Source organism: Sinocyclocheilus rhinocerous, unplaced genomic scaffold (assembly GCF_001515625.1).
Source record: "Sinocyclocheilus rhinocerous isolate Xijiao unplaced genomic scaffold, SAMN03320098_v1.1 scaffold263, whole genome shotgun sequence".
Lineage (NCBI taxonomy): Eukaryota > Metazoa > Chordata > Actinopteri > Cypriniformes > Cyprinidae > Sinocyclocheilus > Sinocyclocheilus rhinocerous.
The window spans coordinates 712,826-734,891 of NW_015645086.1; the positions used below are offsets into that span (position 1 = coordinate 712,826).

Sequence of the window (22,066 nt, forward strand, 5' to 3'; positions counted from 1 at the left end):
AGAACTTAAAACGCGCATTGCTGAACACCGTAGTACTATAAGATGTAAAAATATGAATTATCCATTAGCAGTGCACTTTACTGATTTTAATCATCCCATCACTTCATTACGATATATAGGAATCGAGAAAATATATTCACCGAGGAGATGTGGTGATTTGGACCAAATACTACTTAAACGGGAGGTTTTTTGGATCCATAAATTGAAAACCTTGACTCCACATGGTTTAAATGTTGATTTTGACTTATGTTGTTTTTTGTTAGCTTAATGTAATAATTTGATTTAAAATATTGTTTGCTTGGAATTTTCTTTGTTGTTTTGGTGCTTGATCAATTCATCAATGGATTGACTTGTTCATTGCAATTATTTTTTGTGTCAGAATCTAATTTATAATCTGTTAACTATTTAATGTTTTGGTGATTATTTTGATGTGATTCTGATTTAAGTTGTTTTTTGTGAATGTAACAATTTGATTTAATTTTGTTAGATTGTAATTTTCATTTATTCTTATGGTCTGTTTGTATAGATCAATTTGTTGATGTTATTCCTTCCATGTTAGAGTCTAATTGTCAATTAGTTCATTATTGGATGATTTGGATCTCACCACTCTCAGCTGTGTACAATTATCTCCTTTACTTATACTACTCTCCATTTTGTGACACTATACCTTGACAAAGGCTACTAGCCGAAACGTTGATTAAAAAATAGCCAATGCTTAAGTGAGTGTGAAGTTGTTCTTTTTCAATTAAGTATTTTTTCCTTCAATTTGTACCTCCACAGGTGTGCGTTTGCTTTGCCTCACTTGCTATATTTTCCATTGAACCATTGTTTTTTATATATAAAAAGAAGCACATTTCCCCCTGATTTAAAATTTTCTTGTTCACTAGTTCATATGGTTAAAACAGTTTGCCATGCTGACTATAAATGAAATTCGTCTTAAGCTCTAATTTCTAAATGAAATTCATCTTAAGCTCTAAGATCCCCCCTGGACAACTTGACAAAAGGAAGCTACATATATCAATGGATAGAGAACAGTGTTATTAACTAAAACTAAGATTAAAAATAAGACTTCTAAAAAACGTTAAATTAAATTAAATTAAATTAAATTAAAAATTAAATTAAAGCTGACATAAAAAAATGTAAATATTAGACTAACAACTTAATTTGAAAAGTTGCCTTGGAAACTAACTGAAATAAAAAAGGTTAAGTTGAAGTATTAAAATTATTAAAACTAAAACATAAATATAGATTAAAGCTAAAAAGAAATATAGCTAATGAAGCTAATTCAAATATATTGTTTTTATTTATTTATTTGGAAAGAGACCATGTACAATTTTTTATTGTATTTATATTAATAAACACTATAACAGCAAATAAAAAATAGTAGAATAACACTGATAGAGAATTAATGATGAAGAAATAATATGATGTCAGAAGAACTGTCACAGGAATGAGGTATAAGGACGCATATACTACATCCTTGAGACATGATTGTGGAAAAAGTGCTTAACTGCCACAAACAAAAAAGTAAAAATAAAAATCATGATGGTCCTAAAATGGTCCTAAAATGGTCCTTGATGGGCCAAAAAGGCTTCAATTTGTTCATACAAAATATAATTTCTTATTTTTTTTCTATTTATTTAAATTTTCCTATTTATTTATTTATTTAAGTAAAAAAAAAACTGGCATTCCTGAGGTAAACTGAGGCAAATTTTAAACCACATATTCATTCAGATTCTTAGAAAGTCGACCCCATGAGCCACTGCATGCAGTATATATGCGTGTGTGTGTCTTGCTCTACTGTACCTGCACTGGCCGTTGTGTGTGTCACAGCCGATTTCCAGTGAAGCCACTCCAGGCCTGGAGCAGTTGCACATCTCACACCCCACCAGAGGATGGCAGGCAAACGTCTGGGGTTCACAGGTGACACAGTCGGGCTGCAGAGTCCGTGGAGGACAGATGCACTCACCCGTCACAGGCTCACACAGACGAGTGCCACAGTTACATGCTAGAGAGAAAAGGAAACAAAATCATCCATCAATCCATCCATCCATCAATCAATCCATCGTTCCACCATGTGGTTGGTGATACTCACGTCTACAGTTGGGGAAGCCGTAGTATCCCGTGGCACACTGGGAACAGTCTCGGCCAATCATGTTGGGTCTGCACTTGCACTGTCCTCCGAAGGTCTCGCAGGTATCGCTCTCTGCACCCACCTCATGACAGCCGCAGGGCACAGCGCCGTTATTGAAGAACGCAGACAGAGACACGGCGGAGTTACGACAGAACGGAGATGCTGTGGATGGGCTGAGAGGACAGAGGGAATGTTAAGATGGATGGCACTCTAATAATGTTATATCGGGATACGTTTATGCAAAATATATTCGCACCATATTATCAGCCATATTAGAGATTTCTTTAATTTAATGGAATCAGCAATTGTTGCATATTTAATTGTGTGTAATTTACATTTTTACATTTAAGGTTTTTATTAATGAATTTATTTAATTGTTTTTATTAAACTTAAACTTAAACTTTAATACTTTGAAAGCACTAATATTTCAATAACACTTCAACGTGATCTTTAGCAAATATTAAATTAAATATCATACTATACATTACAAAATAAAATTTTCATACTGTACATTATGTTTTGATGTAAAGTGCTTTTTAGTATTATTAGTATCGTTTTAATATTATTTCTATACTATTATAGTATTTAGTACTATTAGTATTTTTATATTTTCAGTTTTCTTTTTAAATTTAAGTTTTAATAATTTTGTTAGTGCTTTTGTTATTTTTTATTATTATTTTTAATATTTCTATCAAGCTTTAATTTAGTTTTATTTAAGTTTTAGTTTTAGTACTTAAACTAGTATCCAAGGAAACATTTCTAATTTTCGTTTTTTAAGCATAAGCTTTTCATCTAATATGTATATTTTATATTATTTCAGCTTTATTTCAATCACCGAAAACAATTTTTAATAGTTTTACCTAAGTAAAAATAATTAAAAAAATTTAAATAATGCTGTGTATGTGTTTTAAGTGTTTCATTTTTATATTTATTTAGTCACAATTGGACTGAATTTTAATCAGTAATTAATATCTGCGATGTATTTACTTATTTATGGCCTATTTAAGGCCATTACATGAATATAATTATCACCCTGAATTTTCAAATCATGCATTCCTACATTTTTACAAATGTATAAGTATCATACTTGATGTAAAAGCTGTTTTGTCCACAGTTGCTGATAAAGTCGTAAGATTTGTCCAGTGGCTCCTCAGTCAAAAAGCTGGAGCTGTAAGTGCTCTCTGGCACCACCAGCACATAGTCCTAAAACACACAAGAGAAAAAGAAGTGTCACTGTTATTGTCAATTCATTTCACCTTTAGTAAAACGTCATCATGACACTCACCAGCCACAATGTCTTCCTGTCTGGAACACGCAGGGTCAGGATGACCTCATAGTCCGTCACGTCCAGGATAATCTGGTTCTCTGACATGACAACACCACGACAACCGTAACCATGGGGACAAAAGGATGCATTGACGTGGCCTGGAATACAAAGAGTGACTGTTAGTAAAAAAGCATTTTCAGTGATAAAACAGAAGCTCAAGTCAATAGTGAGTCTGTGTTCATCTATTTGCTCACCCTGCCATATGCGTCCTCCATTGATGTGGACCTGGACGTTGTAAGTTGGGTGCAGGGGCTGATGGTAATGCAGGATGAACCCATAACGGCCCAGCGCATGTACACGTGTTGAATACGTTACAGCGTTCTGGGAAAGGAAGCAGACAAATGAACATCAGAAGACTTGCAGACATGCTTTTGTATTAGCATTTAAGTATCAGAAAGATACAAACTTCAAGACAGGGGCACTGGATGGATAAATGGAGGGGGAAAGGTTCTTTTAAAGGAAGAAACAGTAAGAAAGCAATGAGAGTGTAATGGGCCTGATGTACCTGATTAGGGTCCAGAAGCATGTGTTCACTGTTATCAGCAGCGGTTGGCGGTCTGGAGGTCATGGGCCTGTCTGCATGCAGGGATGGATCAGGGGCTGAAGCTATAATCGAACCCGGCACAGAAGAAGCCTGACCCTCTTTTAGGACCAGAGACTGAGGAGGATTCTGGAAACGAGACGGGATGCAGGAGCCACTGGAAAACAGAGAATATAAAACATGAACATAAATAGGATAAACCCTATTGTGATAAATACATACGGATATACTTCACTTTGATACCTAAAATACCTAGAAATCATGTAAATGGCTCATGATCATAGGTACTTTTAATTGTAAATATGTAGGAAAGTCAAATGTCATAATTTGAAAAAAAAAATGGCTGGAAAATAACTAAATGTGATTTCCAGAAAGGTCAGTGCTTGCAAGGCAGTGAAAGAATTTTCTTTTAGGTAAAATGATTGTTAGAAAAACTGTACACAATAAAAAACAATACAATGAAATAAAATAAAATGATTAGTACACCAAACAATAAAAACTGAAATAAACAAAAATAATCTACAAAACAAGTGTTGGAGTGTAATGGCGCATGATGTAACACAAAAGACTCAGTTCAAGATTCACATGTTGTGTGTATCAGTCACCTGTCTGGAGAGAAGTGTCCATGTGTGCTGATGCAGTGAACTCTGGGCTTCAGGTACTCCATGGTGAACTGCGCGCGAGGGACGAGGAACACTTTGTGCTGGAAGGGAAATCAGACACACACTTGTAAATGGCATGTTTACAGTGGACACAAACAGACATTATGGCAGATTCAAGCAGAAAAAGTCTCTCACGAGGAAAAAACTGCTTCTGTCTGTGCTAAGCTGGATATCAGCCTCTGTGGAGAGAGTAAAGACCGCCACGCGCTTCTTGTCATCTACAGACACCGCACGGCACAGGAAACTACACACACATACACAGAAAGACATAAACACAAATCAATCAGCAAATGCAGTGAAAAATGAAGAAAAGCGAAAAAGACCAATTGAAGAATAAAACGGCAATCTTCATGCTTCATAAAGAATGATGAATATAGAAAAATGATTCATTAAAACTTGTGATGTTACATTAAAACATTAAATAGGACTAATTTTACATGCATTTTACAACCAAACCGCATAGCCAATCATAAAAGAGGTCATATAAAAGTCTTAAAGGTATGGTATCAAAAACAGCATGTTTAATTCTATGTGAAATGCAAACAAAACATGACTCGTTTGATGGAGAAAAATGAAGAAAAGCGAAAAAGACCAATTGAAGAATTAAACGGCAATCTCCATGCTTCATAAAGAATGATGAATATAGAAAATGCTTCATTAAAACTTGTGATGTTACATTAAAACATTAAATAGGACAAATTTTACATGCATTTTACAACCAAACCGCATAGCCAATCATAAAAGAGGTCATATAAAAGTCTTAAAGGTATGGTATCAAAAACAGCATGTTTAATTCTATGTGAAATGCAAACAAAACATGACTCGTTTGATGCAAAAACAAACAGCAGACATAAACCAAAATACAGAATATGACCCGTTCAAGTTGAGTGTGAATACCTGAAGAACAAAAGAAAAGGCAAATGCTGCAATGTCACACAAACACACCTGTATTTGCAGTGGAGCAGTGTTATTTCCTCTTGATGAGTGGTTTCACCCAGTGAGTTGACAGACACTTTAAACGTTTGCGGGAATTGGTCTTCACTGGCGTACTCGACCACCAACACATACTCTCCAGGAACAGGAACACGACCACGCAGCTGAACTTTCATCTGAATGCACAAATAGGATTTTATTTGTATAAAAATATGATTTTTATGTATTAATACACTACTGTTCTAAGGTTTGGGTTCAGTAAGATTTTTTAATGTTTGGTCACCAAGGCTGCATTCATCTGAATCAAAATACAATAAAAAAAACATATTATTACAATTTAAAAATAAATGTTTTCTATTGTAATGCAATTTAAATTTATGTAATGTATTCCTGTGATCAAAGCTGAATTTTCAGCATCATTAGTCTTCTTCAGTGTCACATGATCCTTCAGAAATCATTCTAATATACTGATTTGCTGCTCAAGATTTATTCCTTATCATCAATGCTGAAAACAGTTGTTCTGCTTAATATTTTTGTGGAAACCTTGATATATATTTTCAGGATTCTTTGATGAATAGAACGTTTAAAAGAACAGCATTTATTTGAAATAGAATTCTTTGTAACATTATAAATGTCTTTACTGTCAATTGTTATCAATTTAATGCATTCGTGCTAAATAAAAGTATTAAGTTCTTTCAAAAAAGAAAAAAAGATGAGAACATATTTACACTTTTTAAATGAGTGTGCACATGCTTACATCATTGCCGCTGCAGATGGCCATGCTGGGATGGCGAGGAGTGATCTTTTCAGTGTGGCAGGGTCTGGGCAGGTGATTATCAGCCCTGCACTGGGCATTATTGCTGGAGATGGATGGGAACTCATCCAGAGACAGATACATATACTGCAGACAGCTGAACACACCAAAAGACAGATTATTACCCCAGTCACGTTGCATTTAACAAGTATACACATATGTACACAAAAAGTTGCTGTACTACTGACTTTTGACTGGCATCCTGTGTGTTGCTGTATGAACAGGGTTCAGTCACTTGAAGTTGCAGGATAGGAGCCTCGTAATATGCACTGGGCAACAGCACCAGGTAGTCCTGCAGAGAGAAAGAGACAGAGAATGTGTTCAGGGTGTGTTTATGCAGGAATAATGCAGAGAGTCTCTTTAAGAGGGGGTCCTACCAGCAGAATGCCCTCCGCCTCTATAATCACAGTCCAGGTTCCTGGGTTCAAGACAAATGGCTCCACAAAACTGTTCTGAGGCACGTTCACAAATGTGGGTTCTGAAGTGGGTGCAAATACGATCTGTTTGGACTGCTCAGAGCCTGCAAACAGAAGGATGGAGATGGAGACCTGTTTCATGGGGATGGAGTCACAGCACTGGATGAATCAATAAAACTACAAAGTTACATATTTATTCATTATTAAACATTATCAAGATATCAACTGTTGTACTAAAAGAATAGTTTATTTAAAATGAAAAGCTGTCATCATTTACTCATAAGGACTTTCATTTTTTCTGTGAAACACAAAAGGAGAAGTTTAGCAGAATGTCCGAGCTGCTCTTTTCCATTCAATGAAAGTAAAATGGGATGGAAGAATCCTGTCCAAATGTGTAAATAATTTTGTAAATTAATACCAAAACAAGAGGAAAGGGCAATTACTATGCAACAAGTTACAACTGTAGCATATCAAGGGGTACAGGAGAAAAGAAGTACAGTTATGGAATTATTTATCAATAGAATTAAAAATATAAACAGAATTTAAAAAAAATTGCAGCTATAAAAAAGTTATTGCTTTTGTGTAATAGCTTGTTTAGGGTTTACACAATTGGTTATTTGCTGAGTGTGTATTTATTACATATATGTATAATATTTACGTGTTATACATTTCTTAGATTCTTAGTAAAAGCTTAATCGGACAAATGCACCAAATTAGCTAAAATAATAAATAGAGCAGTATTGTTATTCTCTATTATTCTGTCAAATAAAATCAAATAAAAAAATTAAGTAAAATAATAAAATTAAGTAAAATTCATAAGTCTCAACGAAAATGGCAAAGCCAATGAAATGACCAATGAGCTCTCCTTTGGGTTCACCGAAAGAATGAAAGTCCTGCACATTGAACCATCAGGCATACCTCTTCTGCTGTTCTGATAGGCTGTGATTTTACCGTTCGACACGGCCAACCTCGTGTTTACATATCTGAGGATGAAGCGCGTGAGATACACGTCTGCTTCACGCACGTGCACCATCATTTTAACCGTATTCTGAGATGGAGGACAAGGAAGACAGGGAGAAGAGGAGGGGAGGGTGTACAGCACATAACATGGTCTGTGTTAAAGACCTGCACTGTGGCTTTCTGATCAAGATGGGTGTGATCTGAGATGCAGGTTGCGGTGAGAGTGTGTCTTGAACATGGGGGGAAGAGGAAGGGTTTGTGAAAAGAGCAGGAAGTCACCAGATCAGAGAGCAAAGGATTTAAGTGTGGAAGGTAGAAAGATGGAGAAAAGCAGATCATTAAAACAGAAGGGTGAAAAACTTACAATTCTCACACAGGAAGTGTCTGCCATCCTCGATCACAGAGACCCGCCCCCTCACGTCCACGCCCCCACGGTTCATATAGTGCAAGACCACATGAAACAGGTCTGGAGAGCCAACCACCACCTCAACCAGAACCCGAGGCTAGAGAGCAAGAGAGCGGCCCACAACAGAGACACAGAAAGAGAGACAAATGCAAAGCCGTTGCTCAAAGCCACCACCAACCAGCACTACAGCCCAACACAGCAGCCAATGCACACAAGCAGCACCAATCAAAAGCCATGATCGAAGCCCTCAGCCAAGCCAAAGACACAGTGTATTTCAATCACACATCACACAGCGCTACATCTCAGTCTAATTTTACACACATGCATCAACTTAAACATCTTGAATATCTACAAAATGATAATAATGACAATACAAATTTTTTATAAATTAATTTGAAAGTTAAAATAAGTAATATTCATTATATTCACAGTTATTCATAATATTCATTCATAATATTCAGTTCTATAATAATTAACATCATTATTTTCATAGTATCTTCAACATGAAACAGCATTAATAACATATTTTACTTCTGTAAAGTGACATATATCTGAGTGAAACAGGATATCCAACAAGAAAAAAGTGCTTTACAAAAAAGTAAATACTCAAATTGCTACAATATATAATATGTAATATCTAATAATATGTACTAATATAATAATAATAATAATGATGATTATGATGATGATGATAATAATTAGGGCCCGAGCACTGCAGTGCGAGGACCTTATTGGAATTGCTCTGTTTCTTATTATTATTGTTATAACTGTCGTTGTAATAGATTTATTATTATTGCAAATATTAACAATATTAATAAGAATTATAATTATTACTGTTGTTTATATAATTTTATTATCAATATATTAGATTGTATCATTATAGCAGTTTTGTATTATTATTATTAATCATTCAATATGTTGTTGTTTTATAAATGTTTATTATTATTATTATTATTAGAGACTATTATTATTAATAACCTTAACATATAATAATAGTTATTGTTGTTGTTGTTATTGTAGTTTTTATTATTAATATTATTGGATCATTATTGTTATTATTATAATTCTAGATTATTTTAAATAATACTAATGATAATTATTACAAAACAACAACAATAATAATAATAATAATATTTTTTATTATTATTTACCATTTAATAGTGTTGTTGTTATAATTAAAATAAATAATAATTATTATTTTAGATTATTACTAATAGTATTATTAATGATAATACATTATTATTATTATTATGACTCTTGTACTTGTTATTGTAGTTTTTATTAACATTACTTTATTATTATTATTATTATAACAATTTGTTACTATTATTTACAATTCAGTAATATAATAAATTGATTTCAAGGTGCAAACATAAGTGTGTGTGTTTGTGTACCTGCATGGGGGACATCTGGGCATATCCCCTCCAGCTGAAGCTCTCAAACTCCAGAGGATTGTAACCAAACCTCACTGGACGTCCATCCATAGTGGTGCCTTCCTCCACCTCAAACTTCATATGGTGCAGGTCTGGGAAGTAATGATCTGGCCGGGGTCTAAACAAACACATCAGAGTCAAGTGATTACTGCACACTGTCTGCTATATCTGTGTGTGCTTTTCCCCGTCACTCACTGGTTGCATTTGGGTCCCTCCACGCTGGGTCTGCATCGACACCGCCCGTGCCTCTCATTACACGCCTGCCCAACGGAGCCTCCAATGTCACACTGGCAGCCTACATGCACGCAGGGGTGAGAGTTTAACCCATCTCTTCATTTCAGTATTTAAAAATGTCTGCTTGGAACTGATTTTGTACCTTGGCACCCAAAGTAGTTGTTCTTCTGAAGGCTGAAGTATCCATCCTTGCACACATTACATGTGCCGCTGCACACGTTAGGTTTACAGTAACACTGGCCGGTGCTCTGATTTACACACAGATGGAGGTTTGTTTACTACACTCTTGAATTGCAGTTGTAAGATGGAGTTATTATTGATATTTCCATACCTGTGTGCACTCTGCAACCTCACTCATAGTTCCTAATGTATTACAGTCACAGCCTGCAAAATCAATCATAATATACATTAGCAGAGATAATTAATCTGTTTTATTTTATATACAATTTAACTAACAAGCTACAGATTTGAAAATTACAGTACATTGCCACCAAAGTCTGATTTGTCACCAAAGCTAAGAAAATGGCAGTCATTTTGCACTGTGTGTCCAAACGTTTCTCTTACTTGAGCATCCATAGTCTGTATCAGGAGAAAGATTCCAGTAGAGAGGCTTACAGCGATCACAGGCCACCCCCTCTACATGAGGCTGACACTCGCAGGAGCCCTGAGGAACACAAAACAAGCACTGAGAGTCTGGAATAGGAATTAATGTTTGTGTCCAAGATCCTCATTTACAGCGGTAATTAAAAAATATCAATGTACTTGGACAGCAGTGTACACTCTGAACAGTACAATATGCAAATGTTTTTGTCGTGTCTATCACACATACACTACCTTTCAAAAGTTTGGGGTACATTTTAAATAAAGTAAAAACAGTAATACTGTTTACATTTTTACAATTTAAAGTAATGTTTGAAATATATTTTAAAATGTAATTTATTCCTGTGATGACAAACTTCAGAAATCATTCTAATATGATGATATGCTCCTCAAGAAACATTTCTTATTATTATCAATGTTGAAAACAGTTGTGCTGCTTAATATTTTTGTGGAAACCTTTTTCAGGACTCTTTTATGAATAGTAAGTTAAAAAGAAAAATGCATCTTTTGTAACATTATAAACGCATTAACTGTCACTTTTGATCAATGCAATGCATCCTTGCTGAAAATAAGTATTACTTTTTTTTCAAAAAACAAAATCTTATCTTTGACTGCTTAACTGCTACATACTGCACACTGTTGTTTCACATAATCTTTTGATACATTCACAAAATATTCAACATATGTGCAGTATATAGTATGATATGCACAGTATGAACAGCATGAATAATTTACAGCACAATATGCTTTATGCTAGAACTCCATTCTGAACGTGGCCTTGTTTAATGTAGAAAGCTCAGTTATACTCACCACAGTGGGCAGGATGTTATTATGAACAGAGCCTGCTGGGTTACAGGTCCCGACTAGAGCACAGAGAGGAAAAGAAAACCATCAGAACTACTTTAAACGAATCTAATACACAGGACCATGAATATTGTTTGCGCAACTGGTTTGAGTTAGATCACCTTGGCAGAGGGGGAAGCCATATGACCCAGGACTGCAGCTATCACACCTCTGACCCACAATGTTTGGCAGACAAACACACTGACCAGACACTGGATCACAGGAGCTGAAGCGAGAGCCCTCCACTGAACAATGACATGCTGAAACAGAGAGATTTCAATTTCAAATCACCCGTTACCGCAGACAATCTTTCCCTTGGTAGTGTTGCCCTGTGATGAGAGTCATGTGACTTACGTGTGCAGCTGGGATAGGAGTAATATCCGGGTGCACACTGGTCACATTTGGGGCCACTGTAGTTGGGTCTGCAGCTACACTGACCCGACAAGGTACAGCTGGATTCCAAAGATGTGCGAGAGTCACAAGTGCACACTGGCAAATAGAATCAGAAAAAGAGATAATACAGACAGTGTCTGCAAACATCAGACTGAGCCTTTCTTTAATGTGTGTGTGTGTGTGTGTGTGTGTGTGTCTCACCCTGGCAGTTTGGATATGAGTGGAACCCTGAGCGACACTGATCACAGCGAGGACCAGTGAACTCTGGCCTGCACAAACACTGACCGGCCGCATCGCATATCTCAGGCATAGAGCCCACATCACTGCAACCGCAATCTACAGAGAGAGAGAGAGAATCAAATGTAATCAAATGTTAATCGTTTTGAAGTCAACAAGAAATGCTTTCGCAATCCATTTTACTTCTGTAATGTGACAAATGTCCAAGTGAAAAAGGACATTTAATGAGAATGTTAATAGTCAATATTGACGAGCTTGCATAGTAGACACAATTTTGCCTAAAAGATTCAGAGTTTTAAAGCTGAGTAAAAAATTCAGTGACTTATAAAGACATTCTCTTGTTTGTTCCTGAATGATTGAGAGGTTTTTTTTTTTTAAATCAATTTGGATGAGTGAACGATTCAATGACTCACTTATAAAGAAAGTCACTTTTTTGTTCCTGAATGAAACAAATCTATTTGGTTGAGAGAATGATTCAATTGACTCACTCATAAAGACAGTCACTTGTTTTGTTTCAGAATAAATCTGTGTTTTTGAATGAATTTGTTCCTGAATGTATCAGTGTTTTTATACAAATCTATTTGGTTGAGAGAACGATTCAAATGACTCCTTCATACAGATAGTCGCTTGACGCCACCTACTGGTGTAATGATGTAAACTGCAGAAAGAGTGACTGAAATGAAGAGGCACTGATGAATCAAACAATAAGACCAACAATGTGTGTTAAGAAAGTAAATAGGGTCGATTATAAATTCATACTGACCTTAAACAGTGCAGTAAAAGAGCAGGAAACAGTTATTGTGGCTGTAGTGTAAAGTTCACGGTTTGGCAATAATCATGGGGGATTTTGAAGTTTAGTGAGATTAGAGTTGGCAAGCACTCACATTGGCACAGTGGGTAGTTGAAGTAGCCAGGCGCACACTGCTCGCATGAATACCCCTGAAACCCGCTCCGACACACACACTGGCCCGTTACTGCATCACAGGACCCATCCAGACAGCCCTGGCCAAAACATTGACAGCCTGGGGGGAAGGGAGAAGAGCTAGAATGTGGGCATGTTTGCATTGCCTTTGTCATTGGGTGGTATACTGTGCTCCAAAACACTCCAACTATGCACAAGATCAACAGCAGTTCAGCAGACAGACAAACACTGATGCGACAATCTGCATGTGTTTGCTCAGATGTCACCTGCTGCAGTGTATTACACAGGAAAGACAAAAATGGGCAGAATGGGACAGCTGATCTGATCTGGGACTTAACGATGGACAGGCACACACATATATATAATAAAACAACAAACAATGTACTAACATTAAAATATCACTGTAATTAACTCAGTGACAATTAGAGTCATAAAAGAGTAATAAAACATTTACTAAATATTATTTAGTACATTCAGATATTTTTGTTTATTTATTTATTTAAAATATTTATAATCATGTGATGTCAGTGGCAGTAACATTTTAAAGGGGCAATCCCTACAGAGAGTGTGTGTGTGTGTGTGTGTGTGTGTGCGTGTTTTTGTGACAAATGAGGACATAAATTTGTATAATGACAAGGGTATGACATAGGTATTACAAGGAGAAGGTGACTTTTCAGGACATTACCCCATGTCCCCACTTTTCAAAACGCTTATAAATCACACAGAATGGAGTGTATTGAAAATCTGAAACAGCACAAAGTTTCCTGTGAGGGGTAGGTTTAGGGGTAGGGTTGGTGTAGGGCAATAGAATATACGGTCTGTACAGTAGAAAAACCATTACGCCTATGGGATGTCCCCACTTTTCACAAAAACAAACCTGTGTGTGTGTGTGTGTGTCCTTACGCTGGCAGTTGAGGCCGAAGTGACCAGGAGCGCAGGTGTCACAGTGTTCTCCAGTGAATTCAGGTTTACACACACATGTATTGGTGCGAGGGTCTGGCCTGCAGGAGTTCCCTTCTGTACCTGCAGCACTGCACTCGCAATCTGCACAACACAAGAACGTAACATAAAATGTATGAGAAATCAATGAATAAGAATTAGAATGAAATCAGGGTGAATAAAAAAAATTTGAATCAAGATGAATCAAATCAAATCTTACTGATGATTTCCCCTGCAGGTCTGGCCTCTCCAGTGATGTACCCCTCTGACAGTAATAAACACAAGCAAACAAATTGTATAATTAACAAGGAGAATTTCTTTACACATATATACTAATTACTTGTTTGATAGCTGTTTAGAGATAATTTTCCACGCTGGATGAATTCAGCTGAAATATACTGCCTGAAACCTTCATGAAAGCTTCAAAGATACACAGAGACTTACGGTAGCATTCAGGGAAGCCTTCGTAGCCCTCCGCACACGTGTCACAGTTCTCGCCAGTGTAATTGGGTTTACAGTAACAGCGTCCGGTCAGATCCTCACATGTGCCATCAGTGAACTCAGACTCACACTGACACTCTGCAAAACACATGAGAGAATCATGGAAAAACAAGCAAAAGAAAGGAACATGCTTTATCAGTATCAGTATGCATGCATACAGTACAGTTCAATTTTCATTCATATTTATGTATGACCAGAAATGTTGTTATTAACTAAAACTAAAATGATTAAAAATTATTTTCATTAATGGAAGTAGATGAAAAATGTAAACACACATTATATAAATATTGTTTTGGCAACATTTCAGAAATGAAATAACTTTAATAAGTTACAAACCAAATACTAAAATGGCAAAAAAAATTAATTAATTAATTACAAAAAATAAATTAACATAATTACATAAACTAAAATGTAAAAAATAAATAAATAAATAAAAGTTCATAAAAATAATATATATTATAACATTATATAAATAATACTAAAACAATACTGTGTTAAGTGTGTATGACTGGAGACTCACTTGAACAGGCGAATGGGGACTCCAGAGGATGATCAGGTGATCTGTAGTACACAGGAATGCAGCGCTCACAGTTGAAGCCTGTGGTGTGATGCTGTGAAAGAATAAAAATCATAGGATGTACTTGCAAAAACATCAACAGCTGTTTCCAAACCTAGTGAGTGTGTATTTGACGGCCGCCCACAAATGTTGTATGCATTTATGTTGCCCATGCTGTCTAGGTAGGTTTTGAGCCACAGTCAATGTATCTGTACCACTTTCGTGTTATTAGTGTGTTTGTACAGCTGAGCCCACCTGGCATTCGATGCACACTCCTCCGCCCCTGTATTGTCCCTGCATGTTGAGACTGGCTCTCCGCTGGTCGATCTCTGGATCATAGTAGCACTCTGATGAGTGTCTGTGGCAGTTACATGCTGCAAACACACACACAACACAGTTACGCCACTATATAATCAGCCTGAAGATGAAACACGCTGAGGTTAATAACTCATCTGTCAGTGCAGAGATGTACAATATACAAGTAGGACAGATATAAAATACTCAGAGACACACACACACATCAGTGTCCACCTGAAGAGTTCAGACTGTCCCGAGAGGAATGACAGCAGAGAAGGGAAAAAGAAAGAGAAAAGAATCATTAGCAAGGAGAAAACGAGAGATCGTAGCTGGAAATACAAGTTAAAACATATTGACAAAATAAAATAATTGTGCATACACTTACACAAATGTACCATGGTGACCAAAACATTAGTTTTTAGTTATTACTACAATAAAATTGGTAATTTGGTATTAGATGTAGCAGATGATAAACAATACTAACGAAAAATTGCAGATTTGACACTCTTCTTAATATTGGTTGATGAATACAGTTACCAACGTATTAAAAATTTTTTTTAAATATTTTTTATTTAATTATTTACTTATTTTAAAAAAAATGGGTAATTGTTAAAAAAAAAGTTTTAGAAAGATTTATTTATTTATTTACATTAAAAGAATTGGTAATTACTTCAAATTAAGGCTAATTCCAGTTTCAGAATTTTGATTGCGGCTATGAAGTCCATCACTAATATCCATAGACAAAATGTTAACACTTGAATCAGCTGTAATTGGCGAAATCTCACAGTATTAGGACAAATTCACTATTTAAAAAATGAATACCAGCAGGCTACAGAAAGCTCTCAGAACTACTGATCATGTGTTTTTCCTGTCTCACAGTGGAGTCTTTGACAGGACAGGCGGTGTGGAATGGCTGTGCTTTGTTAGGGTCCAGTTCACTGACGGCAGGGTGAGGACACGGTGACCCGACGTGAGATGAAACAGTTCTGTCAGATGGGACAGTCTCTCAAGCCAACTCTGCTCACAGATGTGCCATAAACCTCACTGAGGTCTCTCTCCACACAAAGGAGTGGTTATATATTTGGGAATTCAGAGATTAGATTAGCTAAAAAAACCGCGGATATCCAACAATGGCTCCCAATACAGAGACAAACACCCAGAGAGTGAGTCTCTTAAAAGCATTGTGGGGTGGGCTGGAGTGGTTCACATAGACTGCCAGCCTCTCTTATTCACACTGACTCTGATGTCTTACTAAAGCAGAGACTACACTGATCCTAAACTGAACCTATAAACATCATCGCATAATCAAGAATATCAACCAAAACATCCTCGCACAACAAAACCAATCTGCGGTCTAAAAGGCTAATATGTATTTACGTTTATAAAGGTATCAGGTAGCCACTTTTACTTGGAGGACTAGGATTGCTCCTTAAAAAAATAGAATAAATGATCAGTTTAATAAATCAAACTAAAATATTTATCAAATAAAATACACACACACTTTTAGACAAATTTTAAATGTTTTTAAATGTAGTTAAATACCACAATAAACTAACACACACATAGTTATATAAATTTTGAAAGCCAAATTTTCAATTAAAATGTATAATAATCACTTTTTAAATAGACAAATCAAAACTGAATTGTTTTTAAAAATGTAGTTAAGTAACTATAAATTAATACATTATGTTTTTGATTTGACAAAAATAGACATATTTTAATTCATGTTTTAAAATGTAGTTAAATAAGACAATAAAATAATAAATAATACTTTTTTTTATTTTTGAAAGCCACATTTTAAATAGTTTCAAAAAAAGCATTTGTCAGTTGTTTTACTCTGTCCTTTTGCTAAATGCTTTTCTTTATCCACTTGCCAATAGAGTTAAAATGTCCCTGGACAGTTCACTAGAAATTCAAGAAAAATATATAATACCACAACAATGTGGAATATGAGTACAATGACAGTCACATAGTCTTTTACATTTGTTAGAATGTCACAAGTTGAAATGATAAAAACCAGAGAATGTAGGTAGAGAAACTTGTGTGATTAAGTATGTGAAAGGATCACCAGACAAGACAGAGATCATGGACTAGGTTTGCATTTATTAAAAGATCCGTGTTTGTATTTCCCTGTGTGTTTTTATTAATATTCTCTGTTTTGTGCAAATGAGTTTATAGGCATCTGTTGCATGAATCATAATTATCTGTCTGGTGTCTATAAGCAGAGCGCACAGTATATTTTTACATTTTCGAGAAATAATATATTTATTGATATTGATAGGTCAAGATGCAATGTAATGTTTACTTGTTTTAAAGGCTAATATTGTCTAAAGTTATGTTTTGATTGTTTTCAAATGTTTTATATTTTAAAATGTGTTTAGTTATTTAGCATGTTTGTGTATTTACGATCATTTGTACAATTAATTGCTAAGGGAAAAAGACATTGTGTATGTGTACGCACCATGAATTCAAGGCAACTTTCATTTCGCGAACAGTATGGATTCGTGTATTTCATTACACAAGTTTTAAACGCCACTGGCTCAATTAACATATATAGTATAGTAATGATAGCAAAGTAGATCTTCGTTGTATTTTAAGTGATATTATAAATCCTGTAAACATATAAAAGTTAGGATTGGGGTTTCTCCGGCTCTCTGCACTGGTGTTTAGGAAAACCGGACGTATCTCTACCCACTCTCTCTCGCTGATCGGAAATCCAGCATGGCGCCACATGCCACTAAGATTCTGAACATTTCTGAACTTTCTGAAAGTCACACTCATACTTAGTGGTTACATGCCATGTCTATTAATACATAAATACACAATACATAAATGTCATGTCTATTAATACATAACAGCACTGTTAGAAAGAATAAAGAAAATGCTGTCCGGCCATCAAGAAAGAACGAAAAAAAGAATCTCCCACAGGAGAGAAATCATGTTTTGTGAACAATGTGTCAAGGAGGGGCCCGGCAGGTACTATATCTTTGTTTTGTTGGCTCACTGGATGCAGAGAGAGGAAAACTCACGTTCACATTCATTGGCACTGTAAGTCGTGGCTGGTTTCCATGGAAACTGGTTGAAGCCGGGGCAACAGCGATCACATGATGGCCCGCAAGTGTTGTGCTGGCAGTCACACTGAAGCCTGACATAAAAGACAAATCACGGGTTAATGACCAAATCATACAAGTTTATACCTTAAAACCTAAAACTTGCTATATGCTTTTGATGCTATTTTACATGCTATTTATATGTTGCTTTTATATGCTATTTGAGCAATTTTCAAATAAAACTAATTATTTTGTTACATTTATGTGAAGAAAATGTGTATATTAGTACATATGTATATATTATGTATATTTATTTTGTTAATGTTTCAGAACAGAATTTCCCCCTGCCATGTTTGAAGGTTAGTTTCATGAGAATCACTCTTGTCCTCTTTCTGTCTCAATCTTGAGGGGCCACTATATGCAAATACTAAAGTACTTCATGTCCATGGGCCTCAAATGAGCCACGCAAGAGCTTTTATTCAAGTGTCTAAACTTCTCACTGACCTTGCTGCTTCCAGGAAAAGGGTGAATTAGGGAGATCGAGAGAGTCTTTAAAACCTGAGAGTCTGAAAGGGTTCAATTCTTCCCGCTTGCTAAATTTTCCTCCATCATCTGAACAGCTAATCGAATTAACTGGGACTCAGCGGTCTGCTCATTGGTGGCTGCATTCACACACGTATCATCATAAAGCTACACAGCAGACAGTAAAGAACAGCTACACACGTTACATACACCATACGGAAATGATAATCATCAATAATGAGCATCGAATAAAAACGAAAAAGCATTTATAGATTTCTAATAATGAACCATGAATCAAAATAATACATCTAAATATCCTATAAATCGTTATATTCAACATACCTTGAACAAATCCATGGCGGATAATTCATACAATCTGCTTATTTTTGCTAAAAAAATGTACATGTTTGTATGAATCAAATGATAAAAATTCCTACTAAATCATCAAATCATAAAATAGTTACATTTTCTCGGATCGGATTGAACAAATGCCACAGCTGGAACAGAAATGTTACAGTCGGTGCTTTTAAGGCCTTTTACATTTTTGTAATTGCTAAGATGTTCATAAAACACCACGAAATACAAGAGTCCAATAAGAGTCCATATTCGTCCTTTGCTATTCACCGTCGTTTAGCAAAATAGTCTGTTTGTGAGCACCACTAAGTCATGGTTTCATGTAACAGCAGTGACTGCAGGTGAATTTTTGTATGTTTACATACAATTGTACACTTTACAATAAGGTTCCATTAGTTAATGTTAGTTAACATATTAACTAACATGAACAAACAACGAACAATACATTTATTAATCTTTGTTAATGTTAGTTAATGAAAAATATAGTGGTTCATTGTTAGTTCATAGTGCATTAACTAATGACGTAACGTGACATGTGGCCAAGTATGGTGACCCATACTCGGAATTAGTGCTCTGCATTTATCCCATCCAAAGTGCACACACACAGCAGTGAACACACACACACTGTGAACACACACCCGGAGCAGTGGGCAGCCATTTTTTTTTGCTGCGGCGCCCGGGGAGCAGTTGGGGGTTCGGTGCCTTGCTCAAGGGCACCTCAGTCGTGGTATTGAAGGTGGGAGAAAGCGCTGTACATTCACTCCCCCCACCTACAATCCCTGCCGGTACGAGACTCGAACCCACAACCTTTGGGTTACGAGTCCGACTCTCTAACCATTAGGCCACGACTGACTGACTGATGTTAACTAGCACAATTTTTAATTTTAATAATGCATTAGTAAATGTTGAAATTAACATTAACTAAGATGAATACATGCTGTTCATGCTTAGTTCATGTTAACTGAACTAGTAGTAGTAACTAATGTTAACTACTGAACCTTATTGTAAAGTGTTACTGAATTTTCGCTCTGAACATTCATCTTGGTGAGAACGGGCCTTTGCGTAACATCCATAAGAAGTTTTAAAAATGTATCACAAGATCATAAAATAAAACTTCTGACTAGTGCTGTCAAACGATTAATCGTGATTAATCGCATCCAAAATAAAAGTTTTTGTTTACATAGTATATGTGTGTGTACTGTGTATATTTATTATGTATATATAAATAAATACACACTCAAACAGTATATATTTCAGAAAAATATGTTATGTTTATATATTAAATGTTTATTTAGAATATAAATGGTATGAATATAAATATAAACATGTAAATACATGTAAATATTTTCAAAATATATACTGTATGTGTGTGTTTATATATACCGTACATAATACATATACACAGTACACACACATATATTATGCAAACAAAAACTTTTATTTTGTATGTGATTAATCGCGATTAATCATTTGACAGCACTACTTCTGACAAGTTCACTCTCATCAGTTTCTACAATGTTCCATCCAGTCCTGCACATAAACATATACAACACGCAGACTTTTCACGTTCACTCATTTGAGTACTACTGAGTGCACACATATGGAAGGAGCGGCAGTTTAATCCTTCATTAACACCCAGCCACAGTCAGAGCAAGTGTTCCAGAGCCTCACTTCAAATGAGCTACAGCCAACCATACTAACCAACCCCATCCACAGTCTATTAACCCTCCGCTGCCCTCTAGATCTCCTCTAAGACTTTAACACACATGCCTGAACTTCTTAAGCTTCAAGTTCAGCTTAAGACATGGAAGAAGTTATCTCTCTACCCAAATCTCCCCATAAATCAACTCAACACTGACATCAGTTTAACTCCTGGAACCTGTGGGGCAAACAGGTGCACCCGGGAGGCTTAGGCGGAGCACACTTTAGCGATTGCCTTCTGATCTTCAGCGTCTGACTCATTCTCTGGGTCATCCTCATTTAGCTCTGTCAGTCAAAACCCTCCACCCTGTATTCATTGAGTCAGCATTTATCGCGAAAAGTCTCTTGCTCACCAAGGCTGCATTTATTTGATCAAAAATACAGTAAATTGTGAAATATTATTACAATTAAAAATAACTGTTTACGATTTGAATATATTTTAAAAGAAAATTTATTTCTTTGATGCAAAGCTGAATTTTCAGCCTCCTTACTCCAGTCTTCAGTGTCACATGATCCTTCAGAATCATTCGGATATACTGATTTGCTGCTCAGGAAACATAAAAACAGTTCTGCTGCTTGATATGCTTATGGAAACCATGATATTCAGAATAGTTTTTTATGTCTGAGATGACTACATGTCACTCACAGAATTAAACAGGTGACAACCTTATAGTGGATACAGTTATTGTCTTTTTAACTGAATACTTCGTTATTAACACTACTTTAAAAAATGTTTACCATTGTATAATGTCTATCAGTTCACATACTATTTAAAAAAATTAAAATTCAGTGTTTCAGTGTATATGGTGCAATATGCAGTAGGCTATTTAATTGCAAACCACTAAGCTCCTTAACTCCACCCTTTGTACAATAAAAAAGTCACCATAGAGACACACAATTAAATTGCCCACACCTAGAAAAGATGTATGTTGTATGTTGAAATATACAGGTGTGACAGTCTCAGGGGACAACATCTGGTCTCCTATATCCCCATTGCATGTATATCAGTAAAACTCCACAATATCGGTTACACACACACACACACACACACACACACACACTATATCTCCTATACAAAGGAAATCACAAAGAACAGCAGATTTAACAGAGATCCATGAAGGTTATGAAAACTCTCCATCCTCTCCAAACGCAATGTTAGCATCTGTTTCTTGTTGCTATGATCTGTATTAACCCTCTGGGTTGTGATAAGTCCCACACAGGAGAGTTTCAAACTGACACATCTGACACCTATGTATGTTGTATGTTGAAATATACAGGTGTGACAGTCTCA

At 35.7% G+C, this 22,066-nt stretch overlaps 1 protein-coding gene across 1 annotated transcript in view; it reads right to left on the bottom strand.

The window, feature by feature from the left end:
- The window catches only part of LOC107705651 (laminin subunit alpha-5-like), an 81,475-nt gene that overhangs the window by 30,422 nt on the left and 28,987 nt on the right, over nt 1-22,066 (bottom strand). The window contains exons 7-35 of the mRNA XM_016509043.1: nt 18,178-18,293; nt 15,107-15,225; nt 14,816-14,906; nt 14,239-14,373; nt 14,015-14,059; nt 13,759-13,899; nt 12,818-12,955; nt 11,898-12,032; nt 11,658-11,792; nt 11,426-11,563; nt 11,271-11,323; nt 10,425-10,524; nt 10,192-10,244; nt 10,003-10,108; nt 9,822-9,921; nt 9,588-9,744; nt 8,152-8,290; nt 6,789-6,931; nt 6,600-6,703; nt 6,355-6,508; nt 5,610-5,773; nt 4,800-4,908; nt 4,608-4,705; nt 3,967-4,159; nt 3,656-3,782; nt 3,420-3,559; nt 3,222-3,337; nt 2,096-2,307; nt 1,807-2,008 (exon numbers count right to left, since the gene is read on the bottom strand). Of these exons, the coding sequence (XP_016364529.1) occupies nt 1,807-2,008; nt 2,096-2,307; nt 3,222-3,337; nt 3,420-3,559; nt 3,656-3,782; nt 3,967-4,159; nt 4,608-4,705; nt 4,800-4,908; nt 5,610-5,773; nt 6,355-6,508; nt 6,600-6,703; nt 6,789-6,931; nt 8,152-8,290; nt 9,588-9,744; nt 9,822-9,921; nt 10,003-10,108; nt 10,192-10,244; nt 10,425-10,524; nt 11,271-11,323; nt 11,426-11,563; nt 11,658-11,792; nt 11,898-12,032; nt 12,818-12,955; nt 13,759-13,899; nt 14,015-14,059; nt 14,239-14,373; nt 14,816-14,906; nt 15,107-15,225; nt 18,178-18,293 (3,663 nt within the window). The remainder of the gene's footprint in view (nt 1-1,806; nt 2,009-2,095; nt 2,308-3,221; nt 3,338-3,419; nt 3,560-3,655; nt 3,783-3,966; nt 4,160-4,607; nt 4,706-4,799; nt 4,909-5,609; nt 5,774-6,354; nt 6,509-6,599; nt 6,704-6,788; nt 6,932-8,151; nt 8,291-9,587; nt 9,745-9,821; nt 9,922-10,002; nt 10,109-10,191; nt 10,245-10,424; nt 10,525-11,270; nt 11,324-11,425; nt 11,564-11,657; nt 11,793-11,897; nt 12,033-12,817; nt 12,956-13,758; nt 13,900-14,014; nt 14,060-14,238; nt 14,374-14,815; nt 14,907-15,106; nt 15,226-18,177; nt 18,294-22,066) is intronic.